Genomic DNA, 17,567 nt, shown 5'->3' with positions numbered 1-17,567 from the left:
TTTTTGGCTTTCAGTTTTTTACTTGGTTTTTGCAGGTTTTAGTGCCTTTGCACACTTTCACACTCCTGTTCATTGTTAAAGGGCAAGTGCTCCTACTGTAAATTGTGTTATGATTGGTTTTCCCGGATAGGCATATTTTACTGGTAAGTCCCTAGTACAGTGCACTTTGTATGCCCAGGGCCTGAAATTCAAATGCTACTAGTAGGCCTGCAGCACTAATTGTGCCACCGACACAAGTCATCTTTCAAATGGTTCTCAGACCTGCCACTACCGTATCTGCGCGCAGTTTTTACTGCCATGCCGTCCTGGCAAGTAAACTCACTTGCCAGGCCCTAACCTTCCCCTTTTCTTACACGTACGACTACCCTAATTTAGACCCAAGGTACCCCGGTGGGTAGGGTGAAGTGTGTGTGAAAGGTAGGACATGTACTAGTGTGTGTTACATGTCCTGATGGTGAAGTACTGTACATTTCGTTTTTCACTATTGCAAGGCTATCTGTCTCATAGGTCAACGTGGAAGTTGCCTTTTGACCCCTTACAAGCCCAACTTTCAATTGGGACAAGATAGAGAACTGGGGTTTAGGCTTCCTGAACTCAGAATTTTAAAGATACATCTTTTATGAAAGATGATTTTTATATTGTCTGTTCGAAAATGCCACTTTTAGAAAGTGGGCTTTTTCTTGCATAACCATCCTGTGTGCCTCTCCCATTTGTGTATTCAACATCTGAGTTCAGAGTGACAGGAGCTGCAGATGTGCCTTCACAGTAGATGGACACAAGTGGAGGTGGGTGACTCATGACCAGGCTGAATAGACCTGGCTGCATTTGGAGAATTAGGAGGAGTTGCCACTTGCACCTGAATGGACTGTGGCTGCCTTCCACAAAGCTGTCTCTACCCCATGGATAGAACCCAGCCTCGGCCAGACAGAATTGGTTTATGTATGCCAGAGGAACTTAATTTGTACCAACTTCAAAGGAAAATTTTGGGGCCCTGACCCCAGAACTTTGGAACTATTTGGGATCAAGAAACCTGCAAAGAAGAAGAGCCGGAGAAACTTTGAGGAGGGTCTACCACTTTGCTGTGTGCTTTGCTGTGTTGGCCTATAGTAGATGCTTCTGTCTGCCAGTGAAAGGACTGGACTGAACTTTCTACAAATGTATTCATCATAGTACCCCCCAGGGCTTTAAGTAGAGCTTGCCTCCTGTTCAAGAAGTCTCAGGAACAGCAAAGATTTAACCTTCCTCTGGGTACCACATTTGGAACTGGGTGTTTCAGTTGCCACGGAGGGAAACTGAAATCCCCAGCCGTCACCGAGACTGCTGCTGGCCAGTGACCTGAAGGCACCGCAGAGGGCACCACCACTCTTCGCACTGCAACCGAGCCACCGTGACCTGTGGACATCGCACCGCAACCTATAGAGATAGCAGTCCGCACCGCCACACTTCACTCCGCTGCCCTGGTCTCACCGACACCACCGCTGATAGCTGACATCGCTGCAGCCGCTGCTTCAACTGTGGTTTGGGAGCATCACGCGTAATGTACTCAGCACACCGCCCCATCCCACACAGCAGTCTCGGCCCACCAACACCAGACCCAACAACTGCTGGTCCTCGATGGACTCCGTTGCTTGCACTGTGACCATCCGCACTGCGATGAGCACTGCCCCACTTCGCACCACAGTCCTGGTCTAATGATTCTGCTGGACGTCCACCACAGAGCCGGCGTAAGGGCACTGCACTCCTTTTCTCTGTGCTACTCACCGCCCTGCACCACTGCGGTCAGCCGGAACAAATGGTACTGTTTGAGGGTCTTTCGACTCTGCAGTCAGGCAGCACTGCTGCGGCAGTTCGGAACAATGGGACTTGTTGTTCCACATTCCCAAGGTAGCTCCAGGCAGAACTATCAACTTCAAGGAACTGTTTCTAAAGTCTATTTTTGATATTCTTGAAGAACTGTATTCTGGATTCTTATCGATTTGTCCTTGTTTTGTACAGTTAAATATTGGCTATTTTTCTAAAACTGGTGTGGTGTCATTTTGTAGTGTTTTCACTGTATTACTGTGAGTTATGTGAAAATGCTTTACACATTGCCTGGATATGCCTAACTGCTCATGCCAAGCTACCAAGGGGGTGAGAAGGGGTTATCTTAGAAGAGTATACCTCTTCCTGGACTAGAAGGAATTAGTGCCAACTGGATACCCTAATTTCTAACCGGCATATTTTTTTTTTTGTTGCTCAAACATTTTACATTTATATTAGATGTGATGGGACATATTAGTTGTGACTCCACACAGTGCTTACGTTTTACTGGTAATGGATATTTGCATGAAGCTCAAACCTTTCTAAAATTAGTGTTTTACTTCTGCATTACATGTAATGAGGTATATTGGATATAACCTCAAGTACTACTTAACTTTAGTGGCTTGGGCATTTGCACCCAAACCATGATTCATTTAAGTTTTATGGGGGTCATGTCTTGCACACAGGTGCTCTCCTTAAGATTGCTGGTGGTGGGGCATTTACTTTGCGTCACCCAATCCTAGGGCATATGTATTGCACCCATAGGGGCATGATGGCACCAGTAGGGGCACATGTATTGCACACATTTTCTGAAGGGGAGAGTATGTGTATGTGATTTCTCTATGTATTCTGCTTTCTTTATAGGTCCGTTTGATGATGGTTTCCTTCTTATATGTATTGTTGTTTGGTATTGGGTAGTTCGTACTTAGGCCCCGTAACCTTTTGACCACATAAGGTATCCACGCCAAATTTGCGACCTTTTATTCCAGCATCATAGGGATTCTAAAGGTACCCCGGGTTTGTGGATTCCCCTGGAGGGAACCCAGAAATTAGCCAAAATAAAGCTAAATCTAGTTTTTTGGGGGGAATTGGGAAAAAAGTGCTGCAAATGATAGCGTCTGTTTTTTTCCCTGCAAATGGTATCAAAAAGAGGTTGTGGGGCTGAAATCACCATTTTCCCAGCATTTAGGGAGTGACAGACTTTTGTCAGAAAACCAACAGATTTTTTACACAGTTGTGGCATTTTTTTGGGACCTAGCCTATTTTTGCTATTTTATGTGCTTTCAACCTCCTTACAGTTAATGGTAGAAATGGGTATGAAAGCAATAATGGATCCTGGAAAGCTATACATTTTAGAAAAGTAGACACAATTCTGAATACAGCAAGGGGTCATTTGTGTAGATCCTTCAAGGTTTCTTTATAGAAACAGTTAAATATAGGAAAAATTAGTTGACAAAAACAGCAATTTGTGTCAACGTTTTCACCTGTAACTTCTTCTGATATGACGGCTCTTTGAAAGCAATATACTGTTACATCCGCTGGATGTTACTGGTTGTGGGGATATATAAGACTTATAGATTCACCAAGAACCCGACGAACCCAGAGCCAAATAGTGAGAAGCGACTTGCAATGTAAATCCAATACTTGTATAGCTCACAGCTCACCCCACAGGGGTATCCCGGTGCTGGTGGCCGTTGGGAACATTAAGCGAGCTATTGCCCAGAGTCGCATGGTGCTGGGTAGACCCTTGCCGCCGGAGCCGGGGATCGAACCGTGATCCCCAGCGGCAGTCGCCCTAGCCACGGCGCCACACCTCTTCCGAGGTGTTTTTTTTATTATGTACCGGGTATATAGCAAATATCCTGGGAAAATGTATACATGGAAAAATCGGTATGAAATACATCTATGTATTTCTGAAATGGGAACAAAATATAGAGTTTAGAAATAGTAGATATTTGCTCATTGCCGAAATTGGGAATACTCATACTAGCATGAGAATTATCGGTCATTTTTCAAAATGTCTTATTTTTTACACATTGTCTTTCATTTGGAAGGCAGAAATGCATCGAACGTCAATAGGTAGTAACAGTTGCTTTCCCAATCTGAATTACCCTCAGTCTCCCAATAAAGATGGTACCTCACTTGTGTGGGTAGCCATAGTGCCCACAACTGGAAATGGCTCAAAACGCAATGTGAACACACCACATTTTCACAATGAAAAATTACCCTTTTTTTTTTTTTTTTTTTGCAAAGTGCCTATCTGTAGTTTTTTAACCCTAGCTCTGCCGGCACTTCGGGAAACCTACCAAACCTATACATTTTTTAAAACTAGACACCCAGGGGAATCCAGGATGGAGTGACTTGACTAGCTCTCACCAGGTTCTGTTACCCACCATCCCTTGCGAACCTTAAAAATGGTCAAATAACCCACATTTTCCTCACCTTTCTGTGGTGGAAAGTACTGGAATCTGCGTGGATCCACAAATTTCCACCCACCCCGCGTTCCCCAATGTATTCCGAGAAAAATGGTACCGCACTTGTGTGGGAGGCCTAGTGACCGCGTCAGGAAACTGCTCAAAACGCGACATGGACACACCAAAATTTCTCAGTGAAAAATGAAAAAAAAAATGCAAAGTGCCTAGCTGTAGTTTTTGAACCCTAGCTCTGCCGGCCCTTAGGGAAACCTACCAAACCTATACATTTTTGAAAACTAGACACCCAGGGGAATCCAGGATGGGGTGACTTGACTGCCTCTCACCAAGTTCTGTTACCCAGCATCCCTTGCAAACCTAACAAATTGTAAAAAAACAAACTTTCCTCACATTTCTGTGGTGAAAAGTTATGGAATCTGTGTGGATCCACAAAATTCAACGCACCCCACATTCCCCAAAGTCTTCTGAGAAAAATGGTACTTCACTTGTGTGGGTGGGTCAAGCACTCGCGACAGGCAAGGGCCAAAAACCTACATCAAAATTACCTAACACAAATCAACCTAGTTTTGCAATGGGGATCCCATGAGTTTTTGTCCCCGGGCTCAGCGGCCATCTAGGGAAACCTAACAAACTCACACATTTCTGCAAACTAGACACCTCGGGGAGTCCAGCAAGGTATGGCTTGCGTGGGTACCCCAACATTTCCCTTCCCATAATCCAGGCAAGGGGGTGGGGTCATTGGTGTGCCCGTTTCGGGCAGCCCCCACCCTAAAAACAAATGCGCCAAAAAAATCCCTGGCGTTTAGTGGGCTTTCTGTCCCCCCTGGGGGGCAGATTGGGGACCTCTGCCGCCGGGGGGGCAGCAGGGCTGTAATGGTGGTGCGGGGTGGGGGCATTAGCATGCCCGTCTTGGGCAGCCCCTACCCCCATTGAAATTGTGCAAATAAATCCTTGGCGTCCAGTGGGATTTCTGCCCCCCGGGGTGGGGGGGCAGAAAGGCTGTAATTGTGGTGGGGTGGGGGCATTGGCCTGACCGTTTTGGGCAGCCCCTACCTTAAAAACAAGTGCACCCAAAGATTTGCTGGTGTTTAGTGGGCTTTCTTCCCAGGGGGCAGATTGGGGGCTACTGCCCCATTTCTACCCCATTTCTACCGCTCTTCTACCCCTCTACTACCCTCTACTACTCTTCTACCCCTCTACTACCCCTCTACCCCTCTTCTATCCCTCTTCTACCCCTCTACTACCCCTCTACCCCTCTACCCCTCTTCTATCCCTCTTCTACCCCTCCACTAACCCTCTTCTACCCCTCCACTACCCCTCTGCTACCCTTCTGCCACTCTACCCCTCGTCTACTCTTCTACCTCTCTACCACCCCTCTACCCCTCTTCTAACCTGATACCCCCTTCTACTACTACCCCTCTACTGCCCATGTACCCCCTCTACCCTTCTACTGCCTCTACCCATCCCTCTTGTACCCTTCTAACCCTCTACTACCCATCTACCCCATCTACTCTTCTTCTACCCCCTATCCCTCTTCTATCCCTCTTCTACCCTTGTACCACCCCCTATCCCTCTTCTATCCCTCTACTACCCTTCTACATCTTTTACCCCTCTTCTATCCCTCTTCTTCCCCTCTACTACCCTTCTACCCTTCTTCTACCCCTCTTCTATCCCTCTTCTATCCCTCTTCTACCCCTCTAACACTCTTCTACCCCTCTAACACTCTTCTACTCCTCTACCCCTCGACTACCACTCTACTACCTCTCTACGACCGCTCTACTACCCCTCCACCCCTCTACTACCCCTCTTCTACCGCTCTACCACTCTACTACCCCTCTACTACTCTTCTACCCCTCTTCTACCCCTCTATCCCTCTTCTTCCCCTCTACCCCTCTTCTACCCCTCGTCTACCCCTCTTCTACCCCTCTACTACCCTTATACCATTCTACCCCACTTCTACTCTTCTACCCCTCTTCTACCCCTCTTCTACCCCTCGTCTACCCCTCTACTCCTCTTCTACCCTTCTGCTCATCCCTCTTCTACCCTTCTAACCCCCTACCTCCCCTATACCCCTCTACTACTCTTCTACTACCCTTCTACTGCCCCTCTGCCCCTCTTCTGCCCCTCTTCTACCCCTGTACCCCTCTTATACCCCTGTACCCCTCTTCTACCCCCTCTACTGTTCTACCCCTCTACCCCTCTACTACCCGTCAACCCCTCTACTACTGCTCTACTACCCTTCTACCCCTCTTCTATCCCTCTTCTACCCCTCTTCCACCCCTCTACCTCTCTTCTACCCTTCTTTGTCCCCTTTTCTACCACTCTATCCCTCTTCTAACCCTCTTCTACCCCTCTTTTACCGCTCTACCCCTCTACCCCCTCTTCTACCCCACTATCCCCCTTTTCTACCCTACTACCCCTCTACTACCCCTCTACCCCTCTTCTACCCCTATACCCCCCTCAACTACCCCTCAACTACCCCTCTACCTCCTCCACTACCCCTCTACCCTACTACCCCTCTTCTACCCACTGTAACTAGCAAAGACACTGTGTCACTGCCGCCGCATCACTCGGGGCCACCGCATCACTATGGGCCACCGCCGCCGCATCACTCGGGGCCACCGCCGCCGCATCACTCGGGGCCGCCACATCACTCGGGGCCACCGCCGCCGCATCACTCGGGGCCACCGCCGCCGCATCACTCGGGGCCACCGCCGCCGCATCACTCGGGCCACCGCCGCCGCATCACCACCGCCGACGCATCACTCGGGGCCACCGCCGACGCATCACTCGGGCCACCGCATCACTCGGGGCCACCGCCGCCGCATCACTCGGGGCCACCGCCGCCGCATCACTCGGGGCCACCGCCGCCGCATCACTCGGGCCACCGCATCACTTGAGGCCACCGCCTCAGCATCACCCGGGGCCACCGCCGCAGCATCACCCGGGGCCACCGCCGCAGCATCACCCGGGGCCACCGCCGCCGCATCACTCGGGGCCTCCGCCGCCGCATCACTCGGGGCCTCCGCCGCCGCATCACTCGGGGCCTCCGCCGCCGCAGCACTCGGGGCCTCCGCAGCACTCGGGGCCTCCGCCGCCGCAGCACTTGGGGCCTCCGCCGCCGCAGCACTTGGGGCCTCCGCCGCCGCAGCACTCGGGGCCTCCGCCGCCGCAGCACTCGGGGCCTCCGCCGCCGCAGCACTCGGGGCCTCTGCCGCCGCAGCACTCGGGGCCACCGCCGCAGCAGCACTTTTCAGCATGCTGCACAGCAGCCACAGGTCTCTACAGCACAGCTTAAACACATTGGCAAAGTCAATAGCTCTGCCTAAACACTTTTAAGGCCCCAAAGGCGCTACCTATTGGCTATGCCAATGCTTGTTTCTAAATTCTATATGTATATAAAGTTAATGCACAACAGTCCATTGACAAAAAAACAACATTAGTACACTTTCAAAGAGGAAAGACTTATACAGAATAATTGAGAGGAAGGATAAGAAAGGGGTCTTCTAGAAGATAAGAAACCGATAACAGGAGAAAAGAATATAGTGTACAGTATGTTTAAGCATTCATAATCTTTGTCGCGAACAGTCATGGAATAAATTCAATAGATTGAAATGTGGATACAAAGGGAGAAATTTTAATCTGTGAAACATTAAATATGATGAACCTTGAGGATGATAGAGTCATAAAAAGAATCATAAATAGATAAATGCACATATAAATAAATAGATAAGCGGGGATATAGACTCTGTTGTAGTCTATCTTTATTTTCCCTCCTTTCTCTCCCTCCATTGTACTCTTCCGCCCTACTCTCTTCCGTTGTTTTGAACCGTTTGTAAGAATGTTGTAAGGGTTCTAATGTGCACTCCCAGACCCCAACTGTCAAAATCTGGGTTATATGTTGATGAAGCAACTGAATAAAGTTTTCTTTCCTGAGTAAGCTTCTTCATTACAGACACCTTACCCGGAAAAGGAGAGGAACAAAAGAAAAAGAAAAGGAGGGAAATGTATAGGTGTAAGGTGTATGCAAAATAAAGGAAAGGAGAGATGGGGGGAGGAGTGGAAGGAAAGAGAGGAACTAAAGGGAGATAGCAGAACAGGGGAAGGAAAAGAAGAAAAGATGAATGAAATATAAAAAAAAGGAAAGAAACATTCAGGGATCTCGGAGAAAAGAAGCCCATACCTGTAGAAACATTTCCTCCTGATCTTGTAATCAGGATGCTGTCTGGATCATTGCTACCCATCCAGTCTTCCTGCGTAGTGGGGCTGGATGATTGCCACTGCCTTAGGATACAAATTTTAGCTGTAGAAAGTGCAGTGTGAAAGACAGCGTTGTGGACGTCTAAATATCAGGAGAGTTGTCAAGATAATGCAATAAGGTATTGGGAGGAGGAAGGGGCATGTTTCCTCAAGAGTATCCCCTACATAAGCCCAAAAACATTGTATAGAGGGACATTCACAGAGTATACGAGGTAGGTCACAATTAATACCAGGACACCTCCAGCACGTAGAATGAGATATTAATCCTGCTCTTTGTAATTTCAGAGGTGTCCAATACCAATAATGTAAAGTTTTAAAAAGGCAAAATTTCAAACGTTTCTCCAGAGTACCTCAGTCAAGGGCTTCCAATACGTCTGATCAAACATCATCATCATCAATTATAATAAGTTAGCGCGCCTGCCATTTTTTACGAAGGGTTTTAAGAAGTGGTTGTGAGTATAAATGATTAGTTAAAACACTATACAGACCTGATATCACTCCTTTATATCTTCCCCGAGTAAGAAGATAATTTAGTATTGGTGAAGAGTCTAATATCCAGGGAAGAGGACCCAGACAGGGCTTCAAACATTGCTGTAGTTGCAAATATTACGAAGTCTGGTGCTTTGGGAGATCAAATTCCTCACAAAGACAGTCAAAGGATTTTAAATCTCCATTTAATATAAGCTGATCTAGTGTCTGAATTCCTCTCGTTCTCCAAACAGACTAGTGAAGTGCATGACCTTTTATTCCAATGCTCTCATTACCCCAAAGTGTAGCTTTGTAGTGTAAACAATATGCAGTCCGATGAAGACGATGCGCTCGGTTCCATGCATGGTGTGTAGCTTGGATCGCAGGATGCGGAGGGGATGCAAGTGGGTTACGGGTTCCGTATAAAAAATTAAGGCCATCATCACGATTAAGTAGAGAATATTCCGTTGTAACCCATTGTGGGGGATCAGCCATTCCTGGAAGCAAGTAAACTAATTTTGAGAGATGCAGGGCGACAGAATAATGTTCAAGGGGTGGCAAACCCAAACCACCATGGGAGCGGCGAGCGATCAGTTTCGCAGCAGCTAGACGAAGATGCATAGATCCCCAGACAAAAGCCCGAAAACAGGCATCTATTCGGCGCAGTGTGGACAAAGGGATTACAATAGGAAGCATTACAAGAACATAAGTAAAGTGAAGTAAAGTGACCATCTTTATGGCCTGTACTCTTCCCCACATGGAGAAACCTAAGAGGAACCATTTTGAAAAATCAGTTTCTATTTGTGTTATAAGTGAGGAGAGATTATCTGAGACCAAACCTCAGCTAAACCAATATACCCAAATATTTTAGATGTGTCGCTTTCCAACAAAAGGGATATCCGTCAATTGATACTTTTGTGGTGCCAGAGTAGAGCGGAAGGGCCTCACTTTTATCCCGATTTACTTTGTAGCCAGAATGGGCAGCAAAGACATCAATTATCTCAAGTAAGGCTGGCAAAGAATAAGGAAGATCTTTTAAAGTAAGAAGAATGTCATCAGCATATAAATACAGTTTAGATTCCCACCTGCTATAGGTACACCCTGAATCCACGGTGAATGACAAATAAATAAGTGAGGCAAGAGGTTCTATTGCCAGCAGAAATAAGAGGGGAGAAAGGAGGCTACCTTGGTGACTACCCCTTTGAATTGGAAAAGGGTCTGAAAGAAATCCACCACAATTAACCTGAGCTACTGGATTTTCATATAACAGGCGAACTTTAAAAATAAATTGTTTGCCCAAGCCAAAGCGTTTCAAAGTAGCAAAGAGAACCCCAGTCTATATAATTGAACGCCTATTCTGTGTCCAATGAAAGAGCCACTGCATCTTCCGTTAGCTCTTTCGCGGTACATAAAGTATGAGCCAGAGTTCGAAGGTGATTCCTAGGGGAAAGACCTGGAACAAAACCAACCTTAGAAGGATGTATGAGGGATGGAATGACTTTGCAAAGTCGTGTAGCCAGAATACGTACCAGAATTTTAACATGTCTATTAATAAGGGAGATAGGACGGTAGCTGCCACAAGCAAGTGGGTCCTTACCTGGTTTGGGAATGACTGCAATCAAAGCCCTATTAGAAATGGGGCCAAGTGATGCTTTCTGAACAGCCTTGTGAAAAGCGGAGTATAGAGTGTTAACTGTTTCCTCCCCGGACCATTTATAGTACGCCGCAGGATAACAGTCGTCTCCTGGGGGTTTATGGTAAGGTGATTTGCTTGCTGAACAAATGCATACTGATACACAGTTGTTCTATTGCCTGCGCTGTGTAGGCACAGCGGGATTACGGCTTCGTTCTAAAGGACATTTCCTGAGCCCTGCTGCTCAGCGAGAGTGAGTGGGATGTCCTAGAATGTTTGTGTGCCTGGTGGAGTGAATTTCAGTTGGTGTGTGTGGGCTGAGCAGCTGGGATGCTGCTCCTGGTGGGGCTGCTAGCTTACTAATTACACCTGTAACCTATGACTCCTACTTTCATCCTTTTTCATTGTCTATGCGGGCTACCTTCATTCTTACAATTCTACAATGTAATTCTCCTGTAGTCAGTCAGTGAGCTCATTAATAAAAGCAATGATCTTAAATTAACATCTAGATTCAAGTGCGCTGTCTCTCCTAAACTACAACCATACCATTTCTCCTTTATGATAAAATGTACCTTGTCTCTTTTGAACCCTTTTAAATCTTCATTTTAATGTTTCGTGGTAACAAATTTCCAAGTTATATTTCTCGGTAACCCCTTTTCTATGTAGTGGTTTATTGGTTAAATTGTTTCCTTCTTCAGATGTCTGTAATGACCTCTCTGCAGTCCTACATGAGCTTTAAACTTCAAAAAGAGTGCGCTCCAGGCACTTCATGGTCATCACTATCTTTTGCCGAGACTTCTTTTCTTTAGTGTATATAAGACCACACATTTCCCCACGCTACCTGACCTACTAGAACCCACTCTATAACATTAACCTGCGTTTCCCTCCTTAAGTACCCGTATGATTCGCCAATTACTAAAGCATGCTGAATTAATATACACTGGATCAGTGTACAACATCACCTTTCGTAAGTGCAGGATTCCCGAGCGGCTCAGAAATCTAGCCTGAACTGACGAGGATTTCAGGCCACCGTTTCAGCCATCTCGGCAGGAAAGTGTTTCAAGAGGTGTCTCCAACATGTCTCGCGCTAATGAGTGAAGGCACCACTAAAGAGGCCGTTTCAGACTGCTCAGCACTTGCCAAGACTGTGCTTCCTTCTGTCCGATTGAAGAGCATTGTCTAAACAGTGTCTTTGTGCAGAAAGTGTTCATACGGTTTATGCTTCTTTATTACTAGTCCACAAATGTTTTTTATTATTATTTTTTTAAATGATAAATTAAAGTTCTTGCGCATTTTTTGACTCCTAGCTATCATGTCTGGTAAACTATTTGACATGATAGCGGGAGAGGTAACAGTTTTTTTATTGGGAAAGAACCTTTTTTAAAGTGTCTTTTTCTTTTCTAAATGTGTACCTCAGGAAAACTGAAACAAAAGGTAGTATCAAATAAAACCCCAGGTTTTAAATACATATTTAGCCTTCACACACTCAATTGACCGTGTTTATGCTAGTGGGGATTAGTAATAATATAACTAACGTGCTTGAGAAGTAAGAGTCTTGCAGTAGGCTAATAGAGCTGTAATCAGTGTTGTAGCGAGTTAAACTCTTCCGGATAGACAAAAAATACAGAATTTACCAACATTCTCTCCGTTCCTCAGAAACATGCCAAATGCAAATATTTACTTCTATTAGTGTATATGGTTTGATAACTGCAAAATATTCATGCTGCTTTGTTGCTTCTTTCTAACAATTATTGTTTTGTTCATGCCTACAGCCCGAGTTAGGGGACTTGGAAACCTGGCAGGAGAACACAAATGCCTGGGAGGAAGAGGACGATGCTTTACAAACTGAGGAAGTTTTTCGGTATGTTTTCAATGAATATTTACTTAGATCTCAAAAACAATTCTAAGGATTTAACATAAACATAAAAAAAGCTATATGTTTATATTATTTATCCCATCCACCTCCATCCAATGAGTCAACTTATGAAGGATATATTTGCCACCAGAGGTTGCTTCTAGTGCTTAATTTGAGAAGGTAGGGGGCACTGGCACCAATTTTTAAGCACCGGCACTTCTTTTCCGCATCCTTTATTTACCGAGTGCAAGAGAGGGAAATTACAGAGATCAGAAAGAAAATCACACCTTCACAAAAGAAAAAAGTAGGAACCTGCAGGAGTGAGATTGAGGGGAGTGAGGGGTGGGGGGGAGTTTCTTGTTGTGGATTTAAGAGGAATGAGATGGTTTTAAAATGACCAGCCTTGATGTTCCACGCGCCAACATTTCAGGCACCGGCACACTTTCTTTCACAAATGAAGCAGTGGTTGTATCTCATGTGAGTACTGTTCCGTACTACCCACACAGCTGGCTTCTTCAAGTTCTGCATGCCATCCCTCCCGCTTTCCAGCACCCCTTGGATGCAGGGGTGATGATACAATTTTTAGAGTGGGGGTGCTGGCATCAATGTAACTGTACCAGAGTCGTAGGTTTTGTTAAAAATGCAAGCGTCACACAAAAAACATGTACAGAAAATGGTAATATGTAGCCAGTGCTGCATTTTAAAGCATACTGTCACAAATATATTACTAAAGCATGGTGTGGTAGTGCATTTTCTTTAACAAAAAACACTTTTCCCATTTAAAAGGCAACTAAGTTCACACTGATATGCGGTTTTATGATTAAACTATATAACGCACAAAGGATAATGTGTGGAATCAAATTTCAGCAAATATTTATAATTTTTGCTACACCAAGAAATCTTATTAAATCTTTATTTTAATCACAATTCTGAATTACAAAAGCTACAGAGTTAGGCCCGTGCTGTCCTAAGGTAAACCTCCATGTTAAAAGAATATGCAGCTATTTGTCAGAAGACATTGCCTGACATTCGTCTTTTCTTTGGACGCACACCAAATGTGACAAAATAAAAACAACATTTAAAGGCTTCTTTATTGTTCATTTTACCTCCAGAACTCCAGCAAGTTTATTTTTTTGGGCTAATGGGGGGTACTGCAGCACCCTGCACCCTTAATTTCAGTGCCTTGGCTTGGAGGGTGTAGTGATAGTGGTGTGAGCCCCGATACTAGGATTTTGGGAACACTCTAAAGCAGTTTTATTACAAATGTATTGGCAGTTCCACAATTCCAATTATCACTGTTTTCACATGTTGGTGTACTGTTTTATGTAATAACCAAAGCGAGTCCGTCCGTTTTGTTTGGGCTACTTTCCACTCTTTCTATTCGGTAGACAATAGAAAGTTTTCTTAAAATAACACTCATCCACCAAGGTTTCCCTTGGTAGCATGCTTCATCATAGGGTTCTTTCCGTCCCGCTGCGGAACTGGGCGTGCTGCAATTGACGAATACGTGGGAGGATTTTGGACATAAATTATGAAGAATGGGGAGGTGTAAGAGTGGGAGGGTCTTATCTAATGGAAAATAACGTTATAAATACCTGGCTAAGTAGAGAAAATGATTTATTCTTTCTCTACTGGGATGGTTAAAAAAGGAGAAATGAAAAGGCATACAGCTAAATGCATGTATTTCAAAGGTCTACCTGTTTCATGCCCTACCCAAAGGCTTTTCGTCAGGATCACCTAATGATCCCTTGTGCCACTCCAATTGGAAAACAACTTGTGTGAGTTTCCAGTGTTCAGCCCGTGGCATATTAAAGATGTGCATGCATATGAACTTGCATTATATGTATTTTATTCGGTGATTCGGGAATTTGTTTTTATCCTATCTTTAACATAATCCATAGCCAAGAGGAATATTAACATTTAGTAGACTCTTTGATCTACATGGCTAACATAATACTACGTCTAACAATAAATGTTTTACGTTAATTTTCCAGCAGAGAGTACTAATAAACTTTTATACATGATAATGATGAGATCCAGACATGATTCTTTATTCACCTAGGTCGTCACTACCAGAAGAAACATCACATATCCGAAGGTCATCCAAATAGCTGCCACTTCCCAAAATGTTGATATGCACATCCTCCCTGAGGACAACGATTCCTTGTGAAAAGCTTATCTAAATTCAAGCGGACATTGCAGTTCCTGCCCATGATCAAGGGGATGCTAAAGTGGGCCACTGGCACCTTCAAAGAACCGATCAAGGCTAGGGTGGTAACCCCATAGGGTAGACACAACATTTATATCTTCCAAACATTTGAAATGAAGTAATTCCAGATTCTCTAGTAGTACAAACTACTCTCCGGTCCTGGGCTATGCTCCTCGGCGCGGTAAAGTGAGCAAAAACGCCAGATGCTGTCGGGGAAAGGGATGTGGTCTGATTGGAGAATCGCCAACTCTGCCTACTCTCCAGGTCCAACGGAGCACACTGAGCTGACTGATCTCATAAAACACCTGCCTAACAAGTTTAACAAGAGTGGAAAGAGTTGGTGGCAGAGGTTAGATCTATCTCATACGCCACCATCCTGTGTTCCCTGAGCGCTTCGGATACCGCTGCCTGGGGCGACAATACAAGTGCCTGGATGTAGCCCATGCCTGGCTCCACATTTCCATCTTTAAGCCTTTAGTTCTGTATTTGCTCAACCAGCAGTTTGATGGGGAACATTCCTTCAGTCTCCAGGTTAACAGAGTGTTCGATAATATAAAAAAAGACACTGACACGTCCAAGTCCATGGGTACCATCCAACCCTAGAGGCTCCTTTTGGAATATTTAGACCAAGGTAGGCTAACCACTTCTCTCAAGCCTACCTCTTCATTTCAGAGACTGCAGCAGTAGGCCAACCAGCAGTTCACACCACATGGCTAAAGCAGGTGTACCTATAGTAGTAATAACATCAGAGGTAAGGAAAAAGGGAGATCTGGCAAAGAAGCCTCCACCACCAAACGTAGACTCCATCCACCTTTCCTGATCACATAACACCTGCCATAGAGGGCGACTCCAGTATTTTCTTCCATGGTGGCAAGAAATAACATCTAACAAATTAGTCTTGGCTGTGGTTCGCCCAGGCTGCTAGCTTGAACTTCTCACACTCCTTACCAACATCCCACGACACAAACGCAACCTCAGCAGCAACCACTTTAACCTCACAGAGAAAGAGGTCCAAGCACCTCTTCAGAAATAGGCTATAGAACCAGTCCCTCCCCACCTATTGGGCGTAAGGGGTTACTGTCTCTAGTTTCTCATCCTCAAGAAGGACAGCCTCTTAAAGCCCATCTTGAACCTCAGGCCCCTCATCCATTACATCCTGTCTGAACACTTCTGTGTGGTAACCTTACAGGATGTAATCCCTCTGTTGCATCAAGGCGACTTTATGATGGTGTTAGACCTCAAGGACGCCTGCTTTCATATTCCCATCCATCCCACCTGCTGACTCTACCTGCTCTTCATGCTTAGGTGGTCTTTATTACCAGTTCAAAGTGATACTGTTTAGCATCACCATTACCCAAAGGGTCTTAACCAAATGCCTCACAGTGATCGACGCACATCTATAAAGAGGAGGCCTACACGTCTTCCCCTACCTTGACGATTGTCTGATCAAGAGTGCTAGCTCACCAGTGTGTATAGTACACCCAGGCTACGATCTCTCTCTCCGCCACAGCCTCAGGTTCGTCATCATTGCCATTACTTCCAATTTGTTACTCCTCCAAATACAACCCTTCCTGGGGTCAACACGAAACTCCATCACAGGCAAAGTATTATAGCCAACAAAGGGTCTTGGCCTGTCAACAGCTTTAGTGTCGATTTCAGCCAAATCATCCTCCTCGGCATGATGGTCTCATGCATTGCCATAGTGCACCATGCCCGTTTACATATGCGTCTGTTGCAACAGTGCCTTTAAGCCTAATGATCAGAAGCCAAGGGTCTGTTATAGGAGCTAGCATTTGTAAAGACCATCATACATTGCCCTCTGAAGTGGTGTGTTGCAAGGCAGCCCTTTTTTGCACCCGATACCGCAAGTCACGATCACCATGGGTGCCTAACAAGCTGGCCGAGGAGCACATCTAATTTTCACTACAGAACAGGGAGCATGGCCTCCACATTAACCGGGACACCACATCCACAACCTCAAATTTCAGTTCTGTTTGCTCTCAACATCGTCTTTCCTCTCATTCAGGGCAAAGTTGTATTTGTTAGGACAGATACCATGACCACCATGTACTACGTATGGAAATAAGGTGACACTCATTCTTTTTACCTCTCCTTGTTAGCTCAGAACATTTGGCATTGGGCACTCCACCACATTCATCTGATGGTGGACTTTCTTCCGGGAGTGGACAACAACCTTGCAGGCTTGCTCAGAAGGATGTACCAATTACTCCACAAGTGGGATCTCTATCCACAAGTCCTCCACAGCTACGTCCACTGCTGGGTGCCCCACAAGCAGATCTTTGCCACCCATAAAAACACAAAATGCCCAAGCTTCATCTCCAAGTACCCACCGCATGGTCCATGGGCAACACACTATAGATGAACTGATCAGGGATATTTGCTTATGCTTTTCTGCCACTTCTCCGTTCATAGTATGCAGGATGCAACAGTCATCAGAGACCCTCATCCGCTTAGCCCCCACCTGGGCCAGACAGACCTGGTACTCAGCACTCCTCTATATGTTCATCAGTCCCCCTGCAAAAACACCCAGCAGGCTGGACCTTCTCATCCGGATCCAAATCCAGATCAGGTATCCAAAACCCATTCGAGCTGTGGCACCTGAAGTCCTAGAGTTTGTTTATCTAGATCTCCCACAAGAATGTATACACGTGGTTGTTATGCAGCCAAGTGGAAGTGATTTGTCCACTACCGCATTACTGGGACCTCCAAATTCCGCTGTCCAGAATATCAGGTTATATTTACTTCAATACTAGAAGTCAGGCCTAGTTTAGACTTTCATGTGCCTTCACTAGAGGTTGCCAGGTAGGTGCTTTTGAAGATGGTAGCTCACTGACGGTCGAGCAGGGTCAAGAAGACCTCAACATGAGGGATTGATTATCTGGAGGGTGG

The 17,567-nt window shown here is 45.6% G+C and overlaps 1 protein-coding gene across 2 annotated transcripts in view; it reads left to right on the top strand.

Moving 5' to 3' along the window:
* Positions 1-17,567, top strand: part of EBAG9 (estrogen receptor binding site associated antigen 9) — a 202,548-nt gene that overhangs the window by 142,862 nt on the left and 42,119 nt on the right. For both annotated transcript variants that reach the window (XM_078686873.1, XM_078686874.1), the window contains one exon: positions 12,366-12,454. In XM_078686873.1, the coding sequence (XP_078542999.1) occupies positions 12,366-12,454 (89 nt within the window). The remainder of the gene's footprint in view (positions 1-12,365; positions 12,455-17,567) is intronic.

This window comes from Lissotriton helveticus, chromosome 4_1 (genome assembly GCF_964261635.1).
Source record: "Lissotriton helveticus chromosome 4_1, aLisHel1.1, whole genome shotgun sequence".
Lineage (NCBI taxonomy): Eukaryota > Metazoa > Chordata > Amphibia > Caudata > Salamandridae > Lissotriton > Lissotriton helveticus.
This window is presented reverse-complemented; position numbering and strand designations above follow the sequence as displayed.